Genomic DNA, 18356 nt, shown 5'->3' on the forward strand with positions numbered 1-18356 from the left:
CCGGGTCCTGACACTCAGACCATGAGAAACAAGATTCTCTGGTCTGATGAAACCAAGATTGAACTCTTTGGCCTGAATGCCAAGCGTCATGACTGGAGGAAACCTGGCACCATCCCTACGGTGAAGCATGGTTTTGGCAGCATCATGTTGTGGGGATGTTTTTTAGCGGCAGGGACTGGGAGATCAGTCAGGATCGAGGGAGAGATGAATGGAGCAAAGTACAGAGAGATGCTTGATGAAAACCTGCTCCGGAGTGCTCAGGACCTCAGACTGGTGTAAAGGTTCACCTCCCAACAGGACAACGACCCTTAGCACAAAGCAAAGACAATGCAGGAGTGGCTTCAGAACTAGTCTCTGAATGTCCTTGAGTGGCCCAGCCAGAGACCGGACTTGAACCCGATTGAACATCTCTGGAGAGACCTGAAAATAGCTGTGCAGCAATGCTCCCCATCCAACCTGACAGAGGTTAAGTGGATCTGCCGAGAAGAATGGGAGTAATTCCCCAAATACAGGTGTGCCAAGGCTATAGCGTCATTCCCAAGAAGACTCAAGGCTGTAATCGCTGTCAACGGTGCTTCAAAAAAGTACTGAGTAAAGGGTCTGAATACTTATGTAAATTTCCGCTTTTTGTTCAATTTTGTTTTTGAAAACATTTCCAAAAAACAGTTTTTCTTTGTCATTATGGGGTATTGTGTGTAAATTGATGAGGGAAAACAGCTGTAATGTAACAAAATGTGGAAAAAGTCAAGGGGTCTGAATACTTTCCAAATGCACTGTACCTACTCTGTAAATTAAATAAATATGATCTCCTTGATGAGATTTTCAGTCAACGAATCAGGTCGTATCCATGGTAACCAGAGACTCTTTTTGCCTTCAAATTACCATATAACCCCTTAAGTATGCCCTTTCCTAAGGAAAACATTTGATGGGCTCTATGTAACGCCCTTAAACAATTCCTTGAAATCATTCCTGAAAGCTATATCCTTAAGCGAAACACTTAAGATGTTTTATGCAACCGGTCCCAGGTTCCTGCCAGGTTGACAAGCTGCACTTGCTGTGGCCACTCTCGTCATGGGAATGCCTGAGCCCCCTTCCCACCACGGCATTTCAGGTCAAGAGCCCTCCGATAACCAAGACTGGACATCAACACACTCACCCAGCAAACCAGAGCCACCATCCTCCATGGCATCACCTCCAGCATCCTACAAACCTACCGGACTCCATGGAACTCCTTCAGAACTTTCCACCACCAGCATGCACTCTGCTTACCCCAACCTCGACCTTCCCACCATCCCATCCTATGTCACGTACGCCCACCAGCACCTCTGCCCCTACACCACCATTAGAACCTACCTCAGTTGTCTGCAATTCATACTCAAAGTCTTACATGGCTCCCCCTGCACAGCCATCACACATCCCAGACTGCACTTCTACTGAGGGTCCACCGCAAGAGGCAACAACCCTCCAGCGCACTCACCCGGCTCCCCATCACCTTTTGATATCCTCTCTGCCTGCATCACCACTCTCAGGATAGGACTCGTTTCTCTCCACACCAACCGGACCATGGAAGCTATCTTCACTCTTGCTTTCTTTGGGTTCCTCCGTTGCTCGGAATTCACAACCCTTGCACACATCTTCAGTCCAACCCACCAACCTTGTTTTTCTGACCTCACCATCCTCGACCCAGAAACCATTCCCTCTCCTCCCTCTCCTCCTACTTCCACTACCACGCCCTTTACTCTTCCCCTTACGAGCCTCTGTTCATAACAGACAGAGGCCACCCCATCACCAGACACTGGTTTCAGGCACACCTGAAGACCACCATCTCCCATGCCGGTTACCCTGCTCACCTCTACTCCTCCCAATTCTTCTGGATCAGAGCTGCTATCATGGCACAACATAATGGCTTATGTGGCGAGCTACCTTGCCATTATCAAGCGCCTCGGCCGTTGGTCATCTGAAGCCTAAAACACTTGGATCCGCTCAAACACAATACACGTCCGATATGTCCAACAAACCCTTGTGCGCCCCAGGTGTAATCACAACGGGATTACACCCCTTTCCCCCACAACAAGGCTAACTTCCACCATCACCATCTGGCCAATGCACAAACAATCCAGCCACCAGACATCTTCATGCCCGGAAAGCGCCCACGACCGCTTTCCCGCTCATTCAACAAACAGAAGTCTAAAACCCCTACTTACCCCTCCAGTTGGCTGGATGTTCCTTTTGGGGGTGCCAGCTCCACTTCGGGCCACTACCAGAGACTGTCCCCGCCAGCAAGAGGGCAAACACTTCCTCTGCCTACGGCAGGGGGTTGACCCTGCCAGCAGGCTCAGCACAACCACAGTTCACAACTGGGGGCTGACACTACCGGGAGGCCAGCTCGCTTCCCCGGTCCATGACCAGGGGATGGCTTCACAGACCACCATCCACGCCAAAACCCTCATACCAAACTCCATCAACTACTACCCCTTCCGACATGTTCGTTAGATGGTGAGAAGCCGAACTTCTGAATTGTTGGTCTCTATCCAGCCACATCACCTGTGATACAAGTTAGTATTCGACGTCCATCCATGTCTGAGGGCGTCGGGAGATGACGTGGAAACCGGCCACTAGGGGCAACAGTGAGCGCTGTTACCTTCAAGTAGGTTTCGGTTAGGTAGGGCGTTGTAGATGGGCGTAAGCATCTGCCTCTGATTCCAAAGGTTGCAAATTGGAATCGAGTGATAGAATGTTGTTTTTGAGATTTTTTATTTTAAGCCTATTCCAAAACTTAACTCTTACCTTAACCATTTGGAGTTAACGCTTAACCTTAAGATGTCATTGTTAATGCCTACATTTAAACTTAAACTCTTCAAAATTTGACATTTGCAACGATTTTGAAATTTGCTGTTTGAGAAACATGACGTCTAATTCTGACGTGAGACTGTGAGAGCTAGTTGCTCTATCTCCTTTATATTGTGTTTATACTGTGTAAAGAGACAGACTGTGTTTACTGAGACAGAGTTCTGCTGATAAATGTGTGACGAAAAGGGTTCTCTCTGTCAGTGCTGGACCATGCAGGAATGCACAACACATACAGTATCTCTGAGGGGAGCCCAACCCCTTCCTCTACTAATGACTATTTGCCAGGCCTTAGTGGCAGCACATCTGCTTGTTGGTGCATTGGCATGTGCCTGAAGAGCAGGTATTATGCAAAGCAGAGAGATATGGCTTACTGCCCTATAAACACACCCCCATCTCTCTGTCATGGTTTAAACCTGTTTACTCAGTAGTTTTTCAATTTATTTAACCTTGATTTAATTAGGAAAGTCAGTAGCAAACAAGTTTTTACTGACAATGACGGCCTACGCCAGCCAAACTCGGACGACACTGGGAACTGCCCTATGGGACTCCGAGTCAAAGCCAGTTGTGACACAGCTTAGATTAGAACCAGGGTGTCTGTAGTGAAGCCTCTAGCACTGAGATGCAGTGCCTTAGACCAATGCGCCACTCGAGAGCACAGTAGTGCTGCATTTCGGCTTCAGCTGAGCTCCTTTAGCATAGATTTTCATTGCAATTACTAATTTCCGACAGTTGTTTGCCATGCGTTTGATAAAAATAGCCTATGCCTTTATTCCAATGCATTAGATTAATCCATTGATTTGTTTGCTTTGGCCAGGGGTAACGGAGTGCGTAACTGGCTGCAGGGAAGTCAGGCGCAGGAGAGCAGAAATGCGTAGCAAACGGAGCCCTTTATTGAGGCGAACAAAACACGGCACTCAGAAAACTAAACACACAAGGGTTACAATAACCTGGCGCAAACCAGGCTGGAGTACACATACATTTACACATAACAATTCCACACACAGCCATGGGGGGAAACAGAGGGTTATATGCAAGACGAGTAATGAGGGAATGCAAACCAGGTGTGCGGGAAAACAAGACAAACCAAATGGAAAATGAAAGGTGGATCGGCGATGGCTAGAAGACCGGTGACGTCGAACGCCGAATGCCACCCGAACAAGGAGAGGGACCGACCTCGGCAGAAGTTGTGACAGTCAGTGAACTGTTTAGAACGCTCATTGGTTTGTTTTTCAGGTTGGAGCACGGATACTGGTGTTCTCTGTGCCATCCATGGCCCTAAGTACACTGAACAAAAATATAATAGCAAGATGTAAAGAGTTGGTCCCATATTTCATGAGCTGAAATAAAAGATCACAGAAATGTTCCATACGCACAAAAAAAGTATTTCTCTCTAATTTGTCAACATCCCTGTTAGTGAGCATTTCTCTTTTGCCAAGATAATCCATCCACCTCACAGGTGTGGCATATCAAGAAGCTGATTAAACAGCATGATCATTACACAGGTGCACCTTGTGCTGGGGATAATGTAAGGCCACTATAAAATGTGCAGTTTTGTCACACAACACAATGCACAAATGTCTCAAGTTTTGAGGGATTGTACAAATGGTATTCTGACTGCAGGAATGTCCACCGGAGCTGTTGCCAGAGAATATAATGTTCATTTCTCTACCATAAGCCGCCTCCAACTTCATTTTATAGATTCGGCAGCAAGTCCAACTGGCCTCACAACCGCAGACTACGTGTAACCATGCCAGCTCAGGACATCCACATCCGGACTTCTTCACCTGTGGGATCGTCTGAGACCAGCACACTCGGACAGCGGATGAATCTGTGGGTTTGCACAAGCAAAGTATTTCTGCACAAACTGAGAAACCGTCTCAGGGAAGTTCATCTGCGTGCTTGTCATTCTCACCAGGGTCTTGACCTGACTGCAGTTCAGCGTCGTAACTGACTTCAGTGGGCAAATGCTCACCTCTGATGGCCACTGGAGAAATGTGCTCTTCACAGATTAATCACGGTTTCAACTGTACCAGGCAGATGGCAGACAGTGTCTATGGAGTCGTGTGGGTGAGCGGTTTGCTGATGTCAATTTTGTGAACAGAGTGCACCATGGTGGCAGTGGGGTTATGGTATGGACAGGCATAAGCTATGGACAATGAACACAATTGCATTTTATCAATGCCAATTTTAATGCACAGAGATACCGTGATGAGATCCTGAGGCCCATTGTCGTGCCATTCATCCGCTGCCATCACCTCATGTTTCAGCATGATAATGCACAGACCCATGTCGCAAGAATCTGTACACAATTGATGGAAGCTGAACATGTTACAGTTCTTCCATGGCCTGCATACTCGTCATACATGTCACCAATTGAGCATTGTTGGGAAGACATTGGTCAAGTGCAAAACATACAGAATGCTGCAGCATGGGTACTGACCAAGACCAGATGGAGAGCACACATTACACTAGTTTTAAGGTGTCTGCACTCTGGCTGCCTGTAAGTTTTAGAATTCATTTTAATATGTTCTATTGGTTTTTAAATCCATACACGATTGGGCACCCCAATACGTCAGATATGCTTTTAAGTTTTGGAGCCAGTAGGTCCCTCAGGTCCTCTGGCACTGGCCTTTTAACTATCCCAAAGAACCAAGGAGCATGGAGAGGCAGCCTTTGGTTATTATGTCCTCAGCCTCTGCAATAGCTTGCCAGAGAACCTGAGGGGGGCTGAAAATGTGGACACATTTAAAAGAGATCTTAAAACACATATTTTTTGCTTTGCTTTCCTTAGGGTGCTTTTTATTTGTTAAGTTTGTGTCATTCTTTGTTTTTTATGTTATGTTTGTTGTGTAGTAAATATTTCAGCTATTATTTTCATCGTTTTTTATTCATTTTTTCCTGTAAAAAACACATCGCGTTGCATTCGACGTCTGAAATGTGCTGTATAAATAAAGCTTGATTTAATTTGACTTGTATAACAGCGTGTTCCAGTTTCTGCCAATATCCTGCAACTTCGCACAGCCATTGAAGAGGCGTGGTACAACATTCCACAGGCCACAATCAAGAGCCTGATCGACTCTATGCGAAGGAGATGAGTGGTCACACCAGATGCTGACTGGTTTTCTGATCCACGCCCCTACCTTTTGTGACCAACAGATGTATATCTGTATTCTCAGTCAAGTGAAATCCATTGGGCCTAATTCATTTATTTAAACCTTTGAAATTGTTGTATGTTGTGTTTATTATTTTGTTCAGTGTAGTAGACCATTTATTTAGCTTTATTATTTTCTTTCCTGGATCAGCTGATGATGGTGGACAATATCACTGGACAACTAGCCTACAGCTAGACAGCAATTTGCATCCAATCTATCCAACAAGTAGGCTATGTGTTAATGACAGTAAGCCTATAAGGTGACTCTTTCGGTTAGAAGATGTCAATGTTCGGTTAGAAGCATTCGATTTTGCAATGGCATAGGTCTACATTATTTTGGATTTGTGCGCCCATGAGAACAGTTTTGTCGGCAAAACATAATGAAATGTTACATAGTGTTGCTTAGTTAGCCTACACTTATAGTGCATTTTCCCAGATATCCAAGATATATGATTCGTACAGGCTCCAATGTTCTACTTCAATTGTTAAATGCTTAATAATGACAAACAATACTGTCATAAATATCATTAATGTAAGGAAAGAAAAGTAGTGTTTTATGTCACATGATCTGTGAAGACTCCACGGATTAATTAATGAATTATGGACAACATATTAACTAGGGTGTAAAACATGTTTTAATTCAACTAATGTATTATATTGAATGTACGCTACTTGTTCTGCGTGTGTTCATGTGTGTAAACTTGCCTCAGCTAAGAGGGGTAGGCTACCTGTAGTGGTATAGGCCTAGTGGAGGGTAAATGCAAGTAAACGCCATTTACCCATGTTTTTCTGAAAAAACATTGAAAGTATAGGGAGCAAACCTTTTTTTTTACCGCAGTGAAAACGTTCTAACGTTTATTTTTGGGCCTATATTTTCATCTAATTGTCAAACAAATCACTTTAAAAATGTGTCTAACTTGTGGATGTTGGTCCACTCCCAAAGAATTCCAGCATCTAAACTGCATGTCTCAATAGAGGCCCCTGAATGTCATGGTGAAATTCACACTCTGGCACTAGTGTTGTGTAGCCTAAATGTGCAATTTCTTTCAGCGACATAAAAGCTGACAGCATTTCATTTTCAACCCCAGAAAATATGCATCCAAAACAAACTGAAATGTTATCAGAAACATGTTGGATCGTTTTCACGGCTTTTCATTTTATTAAAACCAGAGAAACAGATTTTTGCAAGGGAAATCTCCCCAGTCCCTAAACGTTCTTGCTCCATGAGAGAAGCAGAGAAAGGGAAAACTTTAGGCTAAAGATGTCAACTAGGTTGTTGATGATACATTGATCATTCTATTGATTTATGACAATATTCTGGTGAGCAAGGCTTTATTTACGTAGTATTCTAGACTAGCTTCAAGTAATAATGACAGAAGAGAAACTGTAGTGTCGCGCCCTGACCTTAGAGAGCCATTTTATTTCTCTATTTGGTTAGGTCAGGGTGTGATTTGGGGTGGGCATTCTATGTTGTCTATTTCTTTGTTTTTGGCCGAGTATGGTTCCCAATCAGAGGCAGCTGTCTATCGTTGTCTCTGATTGGGAATCATACTTAGGCAGCCCTTTTTCCCACTTTCTGTTGTGGGATCTTGTTTTTGTTAGTTGCTAGTTTAGCGCTACATTACTTTACGTGTCGTTTATCTTTCTTGTTTTTTTGGTGTTCGTTTAATAAATTCAATATGTACGCCTACAACGCTGCACCTTGGTCTCATTCCGACGACGGACGTAACATGTAGGTCTACTGTATGTATCTAATTATAGGCAAGTTGACTAACAAATTGCCTACCAAGTGTCAGAACTTATAAGCACTAGCAGGTAGCCTAGTGGTTAGAGTGTTGGGCCAGTAACTGAAAGATTGCTAGATCGATTCCCCAAGCAGACAAGGTAAAAATCTGTTGTTTTGCCCCTGAACAAGGCAGTTAACCAACTGTTCCTAGGCCGTCATTATAAATAAGAATTTGTTGTTAACTGACTTGCCTAGTTAAATAAAAAAATCTCAACTATATTTTGAACACACCTCTGTGCACGGGTATCCTACATGAGCCTTTTGAAGGAATTCTTTGACAATCAGATGAAAACCTCATGACTGGTTGTGTTTATGACACATTAAAACGTAGTCTAATACAAATCTTTACTTTTAGGCCCACAGAGTTCCTAATTAATTAATAGGGTTATATATAGCCTAATTCTATGATTAGGCCTATAAAAATGTTTCGTACACTTAGGAGGTCCCCGTATCGGGAAGATATTAGATCTACTTTCACCCCTGCAAAAATGTGTGCGAATTTCCTACGGCATGCATTTTTTAAACTAATTATCTTTAAATTAGGTGTTTTCTGCAATTGCCAAGCCTGACAAAATAATTGTGAGAGTGTGAGGGAAATAGCACAGACTTACCAAATCCTTTCCTACACTCCTTTCTCTCCTAGCTCTTTTCTTTAGGCATTAAATATTGAACCTGAGACTGTCTGTCTGGACTTTGAATGTGTCAATCTTACCTTTTTTGCCCTCTTTTGAACTGAAGGCACCGGTTTCATGTTTGTGTTTGCATAATCTTGTATAGTCTCTTTGGCTCCCTTTCTATGTGCACAGGCAATCACAGTATGAGGCCATTATCTTTATGCAAATATTATGCAGATCTGCCCACAACCACACCGGTGCATTGTAACAACCTGATATGGATTGTGCTTGGATTAATCTCTCCTGCCCATGGCACTGATATTCCACACAACCCCTTACCACACAACAAGCTTGATTAAGAAATACATGCTTGCATGTTTTGTGATATTGTCTTTGTCTCTTTCCTCACATAGCCTACAGACTATTTCTGAATGGGTTGCTTGTGAACAGCCCTGCTAGCTCTACGCAATTGTGCTAACTGCTCACAGCTTAGAACAGAAAAAAGAAAAACACACCAACAAATAGAAAACTCCCCGGTAAGTTATTTTCCAGGCTTTTGGCTAGGCATGCCGATCACTGTGCAGTTTGTGTGGCTTCTCTTGCCTTATGTAATTGGTATCTGTTTTTTCCATCCCAGATGTTGTGGGAGATGTGCTCCGACAAGAATGTCAAGGAGCCGGGGAAACCAAAATAGCAATAATCTGAGCATCTTCAAAGAAACCCTGTCACCTGGTGGATGGTGGAGAGAGGAGACCCACTTTCCGCTTAAAACATCATCCCCCACCCCATCCCATTACTGGGTTTAGACACAGGTTGTAAGGTTGTTAACATGTGCCATCCGGCTTTGATGTGGATCCAGATGCTGACATCATTGTTTTTGGGAGCAGAATATACACTCAGACAGTCCTCCTACAGAGGTTCTGATATGTCTGTATCTGAGCCCTGTCCTATTGCCCTGCTACCCTGCTGCCTTACTGCCCCCTCTATGCCACAGGTCTCACACAGCAACAAGACCGTCAGAAAGGTCATAAACTATCAGACAAACACAAGGAGCATATAAAGGACAAACCATATGGACTGATACACCACGTACAATATGTAGCTGCTCTGACTGATACACAAAAAAAATATTGGCCAAAATCCTAATATTGACCATAAACCAGCATGCAATCCAGCCCTGGCAGCAGGCCAACTCATATCAACTCATGGCAGTCCCCCTATAAATGTCTATTTTTGGGTCAAACTCAAGGTTGCTCTACAGTCTCTTTATCTGTTGTGTATAAAAAGTCCACACACTTCTTTTCATTCCTCTCATCTCTGATTTCACATCCAAATGCTTTGAGGCACAGCTGTGAGTACTGTACCTACCCCCCCACCCCAAAAAAACTATACCCTGTCCTCTGCTCTAAAAATGGCACCTTACCGTAGACTGCCTCCTTATATAAAGCCTGCTACTACAACTGAGGACCATTAAGATCACAATAGAGTCAGAAACCACAGAGAGCTAGTGCGCGGGCATGCGTGTGTTCATGCGTGTGTTAATGCATGTGTTAATGCGTGTGTTCATGCATGTGTTAATGCATGTGTTAATGCGTGTGTTCATGCATGTGTTAATGCGTGTGTTCATGCATGTGTTAATGCGTGTGTTCATGCATGTGTTAATGCGTGTGTTCATGCATGTGTTAATGCATGTGTTCATGCATGTGGGCGAGCGAGAGAACTCATGCGCTGAGCTTTGCTGAGCAGTGAGTGTCGTATCAGAGATTAATGCCGTCTGCATTCAGGGCTCTGTCATAGCTGTTAAAAATCTCCATATTTCTCTGCTGCCGCTTGTTGATGGCTACATGTGTTTATGTCACAGGAAGTGTTGTGATTCAGGAGCTGTGTGTCTTGTGGCCTCACCACTGTTGTGTCAGGCTCTTTGTCTGAGTTGTAATAAATAAACAGTTGTGTCAGGAAACATTGACTATCAATAAGATGACACATTGCATCTGCTACGAAACAAATTGTCCCCGTACGCAGAGCAGAATAGCTGTAGTGTGTGCGTGTGTGCGCTTGTGTGTGCATGCTGACTCTGTGCTCCCTGGCTGCAGATGTCTAATATTTTGAGGTCTGAGCGATTTAGCGGCCGTGGAAAAGGAAACTACTCTGGGGGTTGTGGTGTACCAGTGGAGGCTGCTGAGGGGAGGACAGCTCATTATAATGGCTGGAACGGAGGAAATAGAATGGTATCAAACCATGAATTTGATGCCATTCAACTCATTCCGCTCCAGCCATTACCACAAGTCCATCCTCCCCAATTAAGGTGCGACCAACCTCCTGTGTGGTGTACAGTATGTGGGATGGAGTGTGTTGGGGATACTGTAGCTCTGTTCACACATATGGATCCTGATCCCAAACATAGGTCTCCATGGACAACCTCTGCAATGCTTTAAATAAACATCTGTCCGATAAGAAACCACAAGCCCGTTTGAATACATACACCCGTTTCTCTATTATCCACTTTTGTTAAATGGTGTATCGTGTGTAAAAATGTATACTGAAATCTAGGTCAAACAGGAGCCTGAAATTTGCACGTTTGTTTTAGACATTTGGTCTGTTAACTTGAGACTTGAACTGAACTCTTTCAGACAATATGATATTCTATTTTCCAAACGCTCAATTTCCCCAACATTTTCTCATCAACCACAATACGGGCTGTACTCCCACTACTGCGTGGAATGGAGCGACGCCTGGTGAAGAATCCTGAGCTTGCTGAAGTTCATAACCGGGAGATTCATAACCTTGTGAAGGCAGGCTATGTCACAAAAGTGACCGCTCATGAAGAGGGAAACCCACTCAGCGAATCCTGGTATCTCCCTCACCATGTTATCCAGCAACACGGTGGGAAGTACCGACTTGTCTTCAACTGTTCATTCCAAGCTGCTGGTCAAAGCCTGAATGACTGTCTACTCCCCGGACCAACCTTAGGTCCTTCCTTGCTCGGTGTCCTTCTCCGGTTCCGGCAGCACTCTACAGCCATCAGTGGAGACATCAAAGCCATGTTTCATCAGATTCGTCTACTGCCTTCCGACACCACACTGCTCCAGTTCATATGGCGAGATATGGAACGAGATGCAGAGCCCACCATCTATTGAATGGCAAGTACTCTCATTTGGCACCACCTGCAGTCCTTGCTGTGCCATATACGTTCTGCAGAGACACGCACGGGAGCACCCAGACAGTGACGCAGACGTATGGGATTCAGTGGAAAATGCCTTCTATGTGGACAACTGCTTACAGAGCATCCCATCCACGGCTGAAGCTGTCCAAAGGGGGATTTGAGGTCCGACAGCGGGCGAGTAACAGCGCAGAGGTTATCCAGCACCTCCCGCCACAAGCCAGGTCCAGTAGCAGTGAACTATGGCTACCACAGTCTGGTGCTAACCCACAAGAGCCCACTCTAGGACTGAGATGGAGCTGCATACCGGATACCCTTGGGTACAAGCACCGCTCAGCCCTGAGTACCGAAACCCCCACTCTGCGCACCATCTATTGGACACTGGCCAGTCAATACGATCCCCTTGGGTATATCCTGCCATACACAAACCGGGCCAAAGTCTTAGTCCAGGACCTGTGGCAGGCCAAGAGGGACTGGGATGAACCGATCCACCCGGCTGACCTAGTGGAACGATGGATCTGTTGGGAAACAGAGTTATCGGAGCTCTCTGAAGTCCAAATGCCAAGATGTTATGTACCACCCTGTGCTGACCAACTGGGATCATGCCTGGAACTGCATGTGTTCTGTGACGCTTCAGAGCGAGCTTATGGGGCTGTTTCCTATCTAAGAGTGGAGGATAAGGCAGGACACACCCATGTCTCCTTTGTCATGGCCAGGTCCAGGAAGCAGTTGTCAATGCCTAGGCTGGAACTCAGTGCTGACCCTTTCCGGAGCCCAGTTGGCCTCTACCTTGCGAGCCAAGCTCACCTTGCCAATCCAAAGGGTCATCAACTGGAGTAATTCGACCACTGTATTGACCTGGCTCACATCGGAGTCCTGCAGGTATAAGGTGTTCGTCAGAACTCGCATTGCGGAAATCCCAGACCTGACAGAAGTCCAGGACTGGAGGTATGTTGATAGCATAAACAATCCTGCTGATGACGTTACTCGCGGTAAAACCCTTAAGCAACTGGCTCAACCCCATCGCTGGAGCTTGGGACCACCATTCTTGTCCCAACCAGAGAACGAGTGGCCGACAGCCCCCAGGCGTGCGGCTCCTCCGCAACCAACTGAAGCTCATGAGTTAAGGAAGTCCGCCCAATGCTACAGCATCTCTACGGAACCAACAACAGCTCTCCCTGACCTAGCATAATCCCAAACACTGCCCGATCTGATCGCCGCCACAAACCAGACCTCAGATGGGGTGGCTTCTATACCCACCTCCCTCGCGGCAGAGACACTACTCCTTCAGCATGCACAAGCAGTTAGCTTCCCTGAGGAGCTAAAAGCTCTGAAAGCTGGTAGGGAAGTTGCTAAGGAGAGCCGTCTTCTCTCTCTCGCCCCAGAATATGATCAAATCCTTGGAGTGATCAGAGTCGGAGGGAGGCTGCACCAAGCAGAAGTTTTGGACCCCGATGCTATCCACCCAACTATCCTTGACTCCAGACACCCTCTTACCAGGCTCCTCATCAAGAGTTATGATGAAAAGCTTCTCCACCCAAGGCCAGAGAGGGTCTATGGGGAGATGAGGCGGAAGTACTGGATACTTGGAGGACGAGGAGCCATTCGTAAGCACCAATACGCCTGCGTAGAATGTCAGAAATGGAGGGCCGGAGCCACTGTGCCCAAAATGGCAGATTTACCCCCTGCTCGCTTGCGCCTCCTCAAACCACCCTACTGGTCAACAGGAGTAGATTGCTTTGGCCCCTTGACGATCAAGCTAGGTCATGGAGTGGAAAAGCGCTGGGGCATTCTATTCAAGTGTTTGACGACTAGGTGTGTCCACCTGGACCTACTGGAGAGTTTGGATACTGAAGCATTCCTCATGGCCCTACGGCGGTTTATCTCCCGACGGGGGAAACCCTACAAGATCCTGGCTGACAGAGGCACAAACTTCAAGGCAGGAGAAGCCAGGTTGGAGGAAGCCTTCCAAGCCATGGAACCCAGCCTCCAGGATCAGCTGATGGACCAACAAATCCTATTCAAATTTAACCCTCCACGAGCTCCTCATTTTGGAGGAACATGGGAGCGAGAGATCAAATCTGTAAAAACGGCCTTACGAGTCGTCCTGGGGGACCAAACTGTCACTGAAACTGTCTTGCGGACCTTCCTGATAGAGGTGAAAGGGATATTGAACTCCAAACCCTTGGGATATCTCTCTGCAGACATCGCTGACCCCGATCCGGTTACACCGAATATGCCCTTGATGGGACGCCGAGATGCGTCACTTCCTCAAGCCATGTATGCTGATACCAACCTCGTTGGCAGACGCCGGTGGCGACACAGCCAGATCTTGGCTGACCATTTCTGGGCCCGATTCATTCGGGATTACCTACCAAGCCTACAGCACAGGGGGAAATGGCGGAGAGAAATGGCCAGCCTGGAAACTGGCCAAGTAGTAATGATGGTGTACCCTCAGTTGCCTCGAGCATCCTGGCCGGTGGGACGTATCACTAAGACCATGCCTGGGACCGATGATCGCGTTAGATCAGTGGAGATCCAGATAAAGAACCGGACATATATCCGGCCAGTTGCTCGACTAATTCCTCTCCCTGAGATGACGGAGGACGGGGAGCAATGAGCCTTTTTGAGGAGTGTGGAATTTAACAAATTTCCAGGGTGGCTGTAGAAAAGGCCCATGGAGTTGGTGGAATAATCCTTTAATTCATGGCCACTTACTCAGCTGGGCCAGGGGCGCTTTATTAGGTCAGGTGGCAATGACCGACAGATCTCATCCACATTAAAGGAGGAAAACGCCATCGCCTGATCTCGCTGCTTTCTCTTCCTTAACTCCATCTGCTCCAGAAGTTCTGTGCGTCCATGAATCCACGTAAGTCCACCGACTCTGTTACCTTTCATCTGAACTATCTGTTGCGATCGGGAGAGTGGGCCATCAGTTATTGTTTATAGTTATTACCGCCGAGCGCGGCTTGGAGCGCACGCTTCAAACATATGGTGTAATGTGAATTGTCAATGATCGCGGCCCTACGGATCCTCATAGGCCAATTATGCAATCGATATGGTTAATATGTAATTAAATTAATTACATGTACACATGAAGACAATTGAAAGGGTGAAATGAAAAACGTCATTGTTTGCTATCTGATCGACTTTGATATCAGACTAAAGGGGATTATAGATTGAATGACCATTCACTGTTTGTATTCTTTCATGATTTATGATAAATAGTTAAGAGCCTAAATGACTCACGGGTGATTACAATTGACTTCTAAATGAACTGGATTGTTGAATTCCCTAATTATGTTAATAATGAATGATTGTTAGGATTTGATCTTTGTGATTATGAATTTGATTGGATACATGTTATTTTGTTTCCTTTGTTATGCAGCACAGACTACTCAGTAAATATACCACTTTATGGTTAAAGGAATTCCTACCTCAGTCTCATCTATTCCTCTGTCACCTGACACGTGACCACCTGTTCACCTTCACTGTCAGTCATCCTACCTGTCCAGCTACCCACACAGATTCCACTAATCTTTCAGGCAGACTCTCCATATCCTTCTCCCATCACTCTCTCTTTGTCACAGATCCCTTCAGAACTTTCATTACGCACACTTGTCCCCTATTCCCACTGATTAGTACTTGTATAAGTGTGCCCTTTGGTTTCCATTGTGCGCTCGATTATTGTTACAATGTCCATGGTGCGTGTGAGTACCTGTGCTGTGTGTTTTGGCTTTCGTGCCATTGTGGATTGCGCAGATGATTAAGGATCTCGTCCCATGTGTTAATCATTGTGCGCATGTGCTATTTATTTGACGTACTCCTCGCTCTTTTGTTTTGGGTTTCTACCCTGTGTTTTGTCACGTGTTTGTTTGGTCTTCGCACCCGTGCCTTTACACGGCACGCCGTCATTTGGGCTTAATAAAAAAAACTATTATGCATTCCTGCGCCTGTCTCCCGACCCATTTATGCCAACTTGACACTCTTCTCCTCTCACCTCTCTCACCTCCACTCTGCCCTTTCCCCTCACCCTTTCCCCTTTTTTCTTCTCTCCCCTATTCCCTCTTATTTCTCCCCTCTTCTTTCTCCTTTTATCCCTCTCCCTTCTCCCTCTCTTCCATCTGCCAGTGACCTTGGTCTCTATTTACGACTGCTAACTACCCATTAGCCTAAACCAGCCTCCTGGGGATCTTAGCCAAATAAGCTGTCATTGACTGACTGGAGAGTAGAAATTGTGTAAGAAGTACAGAGGTCCTTTGGAAGCATAGTGGAGGGCGAACCCCACAGTCAACAGGAAAGAATGTCCAGGCAGCCTGCAGCCTGTTGCTGACTGAACTCAGCTTGAGCCTTAGAGTTAAGGATTCTCACAAGATTTATCTGTCTTTGTCTTTGTTTTTATATCTCTCTCCTGCCCCCCCTGTCTCACTTTGTCTCTCTCTTTGTCTCTCGCTCTCTTAAGTTTCCTCTCTTTCCTCTCTCTCACTGCCCTCACCCCAAATACTTGGCTCCAGTGTGTAATCACTTCTACTCTTTAAGAAAAACCATCAAACCCACAACCTTCCCTCTAGGCACAGTTCCATAGTGATTGCTGTTTTGCTCAACCCGATTTCATCCTTCATTAACTGATTGTATAAGGAATTTGAAGCGACTGGTAAATAAATAGCCTGAGTCAGCCTCACTGCTGTAATTGCTGTTTAATATCAGGTAAGTAGTAAACTCTGGCACATCTCTCATCGCCGAAGGGAGGTATCTTCATTACAGGCATTTAAAACGGTTGTAGTCTACCTCATAAAACGTTTTACATTAGGCTTTGTTGTACTGCCATAACACCCGAAGGTGTTAGTTATAGTTAGTAAGTCTCTGTGTAGTTCACTGGAAAGTTCTGAGAGACACGTATGGTAGACACATCAGCAGAGACTGCATTATTCACTCCAATATGATACACACCCTGCAGTGGTTCAAATGGTCACGAGGGCCAATAGACAGATGCTTCTGAGCAGACCTCATCCACAACACTCTGTCAATAGACACAGACTGCCAAATTTTTAACAGGATGATAAGCAGGCTCGGAACGGCTCCATCTATTTACAAGGAATGTGTGGCTTTGTTTGGGATCCAGCACATATCTCAGATAAGAGATGGTCAGTTGAAATTAAATAATTTAAAGTGCTCAGCAGATGTGAAATCATGTTGCACAATAAGTAATGGGTGAGGAAAGAAAGAGCGTGATGACTCTTAAGTGGACAATAACAAGTTAAAACACCAAGAGGTTGACTCATACAGGATCCCACAGCAGGTTCTTTAAGTCAAACCAACAACAAACTCTGTTTCCTCCCTCTACAAAAGCTTCTACTTAACATCTCACTGTATGGCTCTTCTTTCACAAGGCACTCTGAAAGCCTTTCTGCCCTTTAAGAGAAAGAGAGAAGGAGAGATAAAGACAGGAGGAAGGGTGGAGAGACAGAGAGAGACATATCTGATTTTGCAGGGGCTCTTACCGTAGGGCCATGCTAGCCCCTGGTACAGGGAGATGAGGATGAAGAGGGTGATGAAGAGGGAAGATCCATGAGTCCTGGGGGAGTGGTGGGTGCCGGTGTGAGGGAGCGTAGGGGTCCCCCCGTGGCTTTCCCCCAGCTGCAGTCCCCATACCGCAGAAAGCATGCTGCAGTCTGAAGCTCTGTTTACTTTCTGAGCTCAGCTGGTTTGACATCACACTCTTTCTCTCTCCCTCTGTTGCTTTCTCTTTCCCCCCCCCCCCCCTTTGCTTCAGGTTACAGCCCAGCCTGGTAAGGAGCTCCAGTCAGGAAGGGCTTCCAACAGCCCTGCTCCTCTCTTCAGACGATGTCACTGCTCTTAAATTAAACCATAGGCTGTTTTAACCCATTATGCTCTCGCTCAGCTGTATACAAAAACACACACACACACACTCTCTTTTCAGAAAGATAACTAACACTAAGAGGTGTATTAAGGTGAGTGTCTGGTCCAGGAAAATAAAATGTTATTTGTCACATACTTCGTAAAACAACAAGTATAGACTAACAGTGAAATGCTTACTTACTGGTCCTATTCCAAAAATAAATACACAGTGAATAACAATAAACAGTAAAAATAACATGGCTCTATACAGGGAGTACCAGTACTGAGTCGATGTGTACGAAGAAATTGAGGTAGCTATGTACACTACAGTTCAAAAGTTTGGGGTCACTTAGAAATGTCCTTGTTTTACATGAAAACATACATTAGTTTCAAAATGAATATGAAATACAGTCAAGTTGTTGACAAGGTTATAAATAATGATTTTTAATTGAAATATGAATTGTGTCCTTCAAACTTTGCTTTCATCAAAGAATCCTCCATTTGCAGCAATTACAGCCTTGAAAACCTTTGGCATTCTAGTTGTCAATTTGTTGAGGTAATATGAAGTGATTTCAACCCATGCTTCTTGAAGCACCTCCCACAATTTAGATTGGCTTGATAGGCACTTCTTACATACCATAGGGTCAAGCTGCTCCCACAACTGCTCAATAGAATTGAGATCCGGTGACTGTGCCAGCCACTCCATTAGATTGAATACCAGCTGACTGTTCTTTCCTAAATAGTTCTTGCATAGTTTCTATTTATTTAACTAGGCAAGTCAGTTAAGAACAGAATAGGAACTTGTTCAGGGGCTGAACAACAGATTTTTACCTTGGGGATTTGATCTTGCAACCTTCCAGTTACTAATCCAACGCTCTAACCACTAGGCTACCTGCTCCCCAGCTGTGCTTTGGGTCATTGTCCTGTTGTAGGAGG

General features: G+C 45.3%; 1 protein-coding gene across 2 annotated transcripts in view; it reads right to left on the reverse strand.

The window, feature by feature from the left end:
* LOC139584563 (inactive serine protease PAMR1-like) overlaps positions 1-17433 on the reverse strand; it is a 51137-nt gene extending 33704 nt beyond the window's left edge. Inside the window, exon 1 of one of the 2 annotated variants that reach the window (XM_071416567.1) lies at positions 17063-17433. In XM_071416567.1, coding sequence (XP_071272668.1) covers positions 17063-17225 — 163 coding nt within the window. In that variant the 5' untranslated portion in view covers positions 17226-17433. The remainder of the gene's footprint in view (positions 1-17062) is intronic. The other variant, XM_071416566.1, reaches the window with a different exon arrangement.
* Positions 17434-18356: the final 923 nt, after the last annotated feature.

Source organism: Salvelinus alpinus, chromosome 9 (assembly GCF_045679555.1).
Source record: "Salvelinus alpinus chromosome 9, SLU_Salpinus.1, whole genome shotgun sequence".
Taxonomy (NCBI): domain Eukaryota; kingdom Metazoa; phylum Chordata; class Actinopteri; order Salmoniformes; family Salmonidae; genus Salvelinus; species Salvelinus alpinus.